The sequence below is a fragment of the Salvelinus namaycush genome, chromosome 3 (genome assembly GCF_016432855.1).
Source record: "Salvelinus namaycush isolate Seneca chromosome 3, SaNama_1.0, whole genome shotgun sequence".
NCBI classification, from domain to species: Eukaryota; Metazoa; Chordata; class Actinopteri; order Salmoniformes; family Salmonidae; genus Salvelinus; species Salvelinus namaycush.
This window is the reverse complement of record NC_052309.1, coordinates 19,122,257-19,129,364: the sequence shown is the minus strand read 5'-3', so window position 1 is coordinate 19,129,364 and position 7,108 is coordinate 19,122,257. Positions and strand designations below refer to the sequence as shown.

The following is a 7,108-nucleotide window of genomic DNA, read 5'->3' as shown; positions in this document are numbered from 1 at the left end:
ATGCATTGCTTACATTCATTCTATCCTGAAAAGTCTGTTCAGAAAAATCGAAAACAGTACATATAGGCATAAAACCACAATGTTTTAATAGGGATTAAATAAAGACAATATATATATATAACCTCTTATGGTTAAATGGTTAAAAAAAGACAAAATATCTATATATTCATAACGTAAAATAAATAAATACAGGCGATCGCGTCTATGGTTGTTGCAACGGCTTGTGTATCGCCTACTGGTTAAATTCGTGTCTTTTCGCACGAATTAAGTAGCACAGAAATTCGTGTATTTTCGCACGATTTAAGTAGCACAGAAATTCGTGTATTTTCAAACGAATTGAACCACCCCAAAAATGCACAAAAACGCACGAAATCTGCTGAAATACATTTTGTACATATATGCGCGAATTGAATGTGAGGCTGGGCTGCTTTGGGACAACGACTCCCATTGTTAGGGCAGAGACATCTCGTCGTTATTTACAGATCTCTGGAACCAGGAGCTGTCTATGGTTCTGAATTCCGATTCCCGCGTAACTCAGAGTGGTTTCTTTATTTAAGACGTTTTCTGGGTGGGTTCTTCATTTTCATTAGTCATATTTTATTTCCTCTTTCTCTTCCACAGATTTTTTACAGTTCATAGCCACTAGACATTTATTTAGGACATTAAAGTGAGAACGTCTCAAATATCAAGTGAATTGTGTTAGGGTACAATCATTGCATAACACATTTTACTGTAGCCTATATTTCCCTGAGAGTTATAGAAATCTATTTCAGCCCTGGACACTTATCTTTCACTAGGCTATGTGCCAATTAGTTTATTATACCTCATAATTTCCCCTTTCATGCGAATTTACAGTGATTTGTTGTGCAGAAATGCTTTTCTGTCTTCCCTTTCTAGTCTATGCCAGTTTTTGAGTTTACGGTTTTCTTGCATGTACGCTCTTATGTCGGACCAGTTCTTATTCACACGGTGTCAGTGTCTACCAGCAAGACCAATTTACTCTTGAACTCCACCTAGATCCTGGCACAATAGCAAACATCCCACTCATTGCCGACTGTCAGTGAAATCTTAATGAGGTGGCGCACGGACATATGAGGATTATGTTTCTCTTTCTTAAAAAAAAAAAAAATCCATTGCTTTACTTGGGTTCTCTTTGTTCTCCGTCACATTCTATGGATTACATTCTAAAAAGGATTATATAACAATGGCTGTACTCGAGAACCGTGAGTGGGGTTGGATTGTGAATATATTTTGGCTGTTGCTTTGTTTTCGGGATTCTGTTTCTAGACAAATTACCTATTCTATTTCCGAGGAGGTAAAACCGGGGACATTTGTTGGGAATTTGGCTAAGGATTTAAATCTAAAACTGATTGAACTGGAGGCACGCAGGATTCAGATTGAATCTGGATCATATAAGAAACATTTTGAGGTCAATTTGAAAACTGGCGTTCTCTTCGTTAGCGAAGCCATAGACCGAGAGAAGCTTTGTCCCAACAGCCTTGTTTGTACTGAAAGCTTGGAGGTTATTGTTAATAATCCTTTACGAATGTACAATGTTGAAGTAAATATACTAGACATAAACGACAACGCACCACAATTTCCTGTGAAATCCCAGATTATTCGTATTTCTGAGCATACTTCACCTGGAGCAAGATTTCCTCTGTCTACAGCTGACGATATGGATGTAGGGAGCAACTCTATTGACGCATATAAACTCTCCACAAATGCCTTTTTCAATCTAGACATACACACTGAGGCTGATAGTGGTCCATCAGCAGAGTTAATTCTAAATCAAGCTTTAGACCGAGAGAAACAGCCTGTGATCAAGCTAACACTGACCGCTATTGATGGAGGAAAGCCTCCCAGATCAGGGAGTACAGAAATCATTGTCATCATACTCGATGCAAACGATAATGCGCCAGTGTTTTCCAAAGCCCTGTATAAGGCAAAAGTCTTAGAGACTGCGCCAATTGGCACTGCTTTTCTAAGGCTTAATGCAACAGACCTAGATGAAGGCTTGAACGGTGAAATAATGTATTTGTTCAGCAAACAAGGACAAAAGGGGGGTTATGGTACATTTGCAATCAATCAGAGCAATGGGGAAATGACAGTAGCGGGACCTTTAGATTATGAGGTGACCAGTGCGTATGAGATTCGTGTAGAAGCCCAGGACCGAGGCCACTCACCTCTGGCCTCACATTGCAAAGTGTTGGTAGAGGTAGTTGACGTAAACGATAATGCCCCGGACATCAAACTCTCATCGCTTTTGGAGAATGTGAGAGAGGACGCAAAGAAGGGTACGGCAATTGCGCTAATCACGATTATTGATAAGGATGGCGGTAAAAACGGGAATGTGCATTGTACCATATCTGGTGTCTCGCCGTTTCTATTGGAGTCATCTCAGGGTAAATACTACTCCATGGTCCTTGGAGAAACGCTGGACAGGGAAATCAACTCTCAGTATAATGTCACAATCATAGCCAGAGATGAAGGGACCCCTCCTCTGTCCAGTACTAGCATTATTACTGTCCATGTTTCTGATGTCAATGACAATACGCCACGCTTTCCAGAACCCTCTGTTAACGTGTTCTTAAAAGAAAATAGTCCAGCAAGATCTGTGATATATTCTGTGACTGCGCTGGATCCAGATTCAAAAGCAAACGCTCAGATAACATATAATTTACTAGAGCCCAGAAATAGGCCTACAGCTTCGCAGACACCTGTCAATGTGAATTATGCCACAGGTGAGATATATAGCATGCAGTCAGTGAACTATGAAGAAGTGAAAAAGTTCCAGTTCCAAGTTCAGGCCACAGACTCTGGTGTTCCTCCACTAAGCAGCAACGTCACTGTCAACGTTTTTATCCTGGATGAGAATGACAACAGTCCTGTGATTCTCCCGCCCTATTCTGACCACGGCTCCGTTAATTCTGAGAACATTCCTTATTCTGCTGAAGCGGGATACTTTGTGGCCAAGATCAGGGCTGTAGACGCCGACTCTGGATATAATGCGCTGCTTTCTTATCACATCTCTGAACCAAAGGGGACCAATCTATTCAGAATAGGAACCAACAACGGAGAAATACGGACTAAGAGACGCATGAGTGACAATGACTTAAAAACTCACCCGTTGGTCATTCTGGTGTCTGATAATGGAGAACCTTCCCTGTCTGCGACTGTGTCTGTTGATGTTGTGGTCGTTGAAAGTACAGGTGACACACAGACATCTTTCAGACATCTGCCTGTAAAGGAGGAGAGTTTCTCTGATTTAAATCTGTATCTGCTCGTAGCCATTGTGTCATTATCAGTGATATTTCTACTGAGCCTGATCAGTTTAATAGTTGTAAAATGCCACAGGACAGACGGCAGTTTCAGCAGGTGCAGCGCCCCAATGATCACTACCCACCCTGACGGGAGCTGGTCTTACTCCAAATCTACTCAGCAGTATGACGTGTGTTTCAGCTCTGACACAATGAAGAGTGACGTAGTAGTTTTCCCCACGCCGTTTCCACCTGCTGATGGTGAGTTGATCAGTATTAATGGAGGAGACACTTTTCAAAGGACACGAACGCTTCCCAACACAGATAAGGTATGCCGATAACTTTATTATGTCTAATTCTATATTAGCCTATTGTATATTTTTCTACAAATGTTGTTTTGAAACAGTTTAAATTCCATTTCGATAGACAATGTGGTTGTTGTGTTGTGGTTGTCTGTCTTTGTATATTCCACTTTCCACTTTGTACATTAGAGGGTCATGGGTATGTCGGGTCATGGGTCACTGGTAACTTGTAGGCTATATATGCAGACAGGTCACCAGTGAGAATGGATGTAGGCATGGAGAGCATACTACCGTGCTCATCGTTTAAACATTGGAGGTATGGATTGCGCCTAAGGTAGTTTGCCTGTAAGGATTAATGGTATGTCATATCTTTACTGCTAATTAAAGGGCAAATGATCCAACTTTGGAAAGATCCAATTTTGGACAGTGGTTTGTTTTGCACGTGTATATTAACTTTTGCAATCCCACCTGTGCCAGAGTGGCTATCAGGAACTATTGACTTCCTTTTCGGTAGTCTAACTTGGTGGGGAAAAAAACGTTTTATTTCAGATATTTTTAACATTTTGGTATAAATACCACATGGTCAACTTCATAAAAACAGGTTTTCCGTCTCAAGAGGTTAAAAAAAAAGAATGAAAAAAAGACGATAGTAAGTGCCTACTAAGTGCCAAATAAGGTAACATGGTTGGCGATTTCAACTTAAATCAGCCATAAATTCCCCTGTGACAGGGGGAATGGAAGGTTGCTGTGTGGAACAGGGAGGGGCAATTAAATGCAAGCTTCACAAAAATATTTATATTGTTGAAACATTTCTAGCTTGTCTAGCTGCGGGTGACAGGCTTGACGTGTTATGCTTGACCGCTCAGTTTCCCACCACAAAACATCAGAAAATGGCCAAAAATAGTAGAATCAGCTCACCTGCTTTTAAGCTAGGATTTTACTATTAGATGTTCAATATTTCTTTTGAAAATATTATTTAACCCTCATACTGCCGACTGGGGTCATTTTGACCTTAGAGGATTTTTTTTTTTATCATAGCCTGGAGTCTTTTTGGGTATGACGCTACAAGCTTGGCACACCTGTATTTGGGGAGTTTCTCCCATTCTTCTCTTCTCAAGCTCTGTCAGGTTGGATGGGGAGCATCGCTGCACAGCTATTTTCAGGTCTCTCCAGAGATGTTTGATCGAGTTCAAGTCCGGGCTCTGGCTGGGCCACTCAAGGACATTCAGAGACATTTGCCCCGAAGCCACTCCTGCATTGTCTTGGCTGTGTGCTTAGGGTCGTTGTCTTGTTGGAAGGTGAACATCCGCCCCAGTCTGAGGTCCTGAGCGATCTGGTGCAGGTTTTCATCAATGATCTCTCTGTACTTTGCTCCGTTCCTCTTTGCCTCGATCCTGACTAGTCTCTCAATCCCTGCCGCTGAAAAACATCCACACAACATGATGCTGCCACGACCATGCTTCACCATAGGGATGGTGGCAGGTTGCCTCCAGACATGACACTATTCATGCCAAATAGTTAAATCTTGGCTTTATCAGTCCAATCTTGTTTCTCATGGTTTGAGAGTCTTTAGGTGTCTTTTGGCAAACTCCAAGCAGGCTGTCATGCATGTGCCTTTTACTGAGGAGTGGCTTCCGTCTGACCACTACCATAAAGGCCTAATTGGTGGAGTTCTGCAGAGATGTCCTTCTGGAAGGTTCTCCCATCTCCACAGAGGAAATCTGGAGCTTTGTCAAAGTGACCATCGGGTTTTTGATCACCTCCCTGACCAAGGCCCTTCTCCCCCGATTGCTCATTTTGGCCGGGCGGCCAGCTCTAGGAAGTGTCTTTGTGGCTCCAAACTTGTTCCATTTAAGAATGATGGAGGCCACTGTGTTCTTGGGGACAGTAAATGCTGCAGAAATGTTTTGGTACCCTTCCCCAGATCTGTGCCTCGACACAATCCTGTCTCAGAGCTCTACGGACAATTCCTTCGACCTCGGCTTGGTTTTTGCTCTAACATGCACTGTCAACTGTGGGACCTTATATAGACAGGCGTGTGCCTTTCTAAATCATGTCCAATCAATTGGATTTACCACAGGTGGACTCCAATCAAATTGTAGAAACATCTTATGGATGGTCAATGGAAACAGGATGCACCTGTTTCTGAATACGTATGTAAATAAGGTATTTCTGTTTTTTGTTTTGAATACATTTGCAAAAATGTCTAAAAACCTGTTTTTGCTTTGTCATTATGGGGTATTGTGCTTAGATTGCTGAGGAATTTTTTTATTTCATCAATTTTAGAATAAGGCTGTAACGTAAACAAAATGTGGAAAGGTCAAGGGGTCTGAATACTTTCTGAAGGCACTGTAAATATCAGTGTTCCTACAATATTATATATGTGGAACTTATGGCATTTGGGTTGCTATAACATTTGGTTTGAAGTGACTTTGAGTATTTGGGCATTATTTTTTAAGCGTACTGCCTTAGGCCCTACCACTCCTATTGTTTCGCTAGCAGCAATGTAATGCTTGCTGTGGGGTAAGTAGATAAAGGAAACTAAGCCATATTTTTAGTCATTGCCTCTCAGAATCAATTAATTAATCACCTTTTGTCAATAAAATTAAGTGTATTTCACATTTTTGTGTACCACCCCTTTAAATGGCAGTCATTTTTACCACATTAATTAGTATTTACTTAAAAATTCTAAAAACGAAGTGATACTACAATCAAATGATGGTCAATCAGCTTTTTAGTACTTATATGGATTTTATTGTACTTTGGAAAAAAGTATGCAAATTATTATGCAAATTAACTCTAATTTTGCTAAAATATCTGTCTGTTTTGGTTATTTTTTATTTATTTCTGATAACTTTATTTACACATCTAATTATGTTTTGAAAATAATTCAGTTTATATTTGACTAATTGTTGCTTTTTTTATTTGTTTCTTCTTGGGGTGAAAATGACCCCAGTTGGTATGTAAAATATGTTGGTAGTGTGAAGGTTAAAAAAATGTAGTTTCACTATATTAAAATATGAGTTCAGTTCACGTAACAGGGTTGACCTTAAAATGAGAGTCAGGTTTATTTCTCCTTAAACTGAATCACTAATCACATGAAATAAATAATAATCTCCAGAAATGACTTTGTCAAAGCAACAAAATAACGAATGCTTTACAATGATGGTGAAAAGGACTTTTAGGGCTTAAGTGATTTCAAATCTTCCTAGAAGTCACAGAGGGTACACAGAGGGACATAGAAAGACCCACAGGCTGTAACTATTATTTTCACATTGAAGTGTTTTTACATTTTTTCTGTTCAGCAATGGGTTACCATTATTGTGTTTCGACGCTGGGAGACGCTATTGTCCACGATAGAAATGCACCTGATTTAGAAAGCCAGGGCTCCTCCTATCCTTTGCTACAGGGTGTGTAGATCTAGGCTAGCATAGTAGTGAGGCTTTGTTTAAGAACACATTGGAATACCTTGCAGCACAGATAAATCGGCTGGGTGGAATGTCGCGGATTTCTCCTAGGCCTACAAATTTGATCAGTTTGGGATTA

At 40.4% G+C, this 7,108-nt stretch overlaps 1 protein-coding gene across 1 annotated transcript; it reads left to right on the top strand.

Moving 5' to 3' along the window:
- The first annotated feature begins 1,204 nt into the window (after positions 1-1,204).
- LOC120043409 (protocadherin alpha-8-like) lies at positions 1,205-3,601 on the top strand. Its single transcript, XM_038987994.1, has one exon. The coding sequence runs from the start codon at positions 1,205-1,207 to the stop codon at positions 3,599-3,601; it is 2,397 nt and encodes a 798-aa protein (XP_038843922.1).
- Positions 3,602-7,108: the final 3,507 nt, after the last annotated feature.

What these genes read in the sequence shown, in the direction of transcription:
- LOC120043409 (XM_038987994.1), top strand. Translation starts at nt 1,205, where the DNA reads ATGGCTGTACTCGAGAACCGTGAGTGGGGTTGGATTGTGAATATATTT.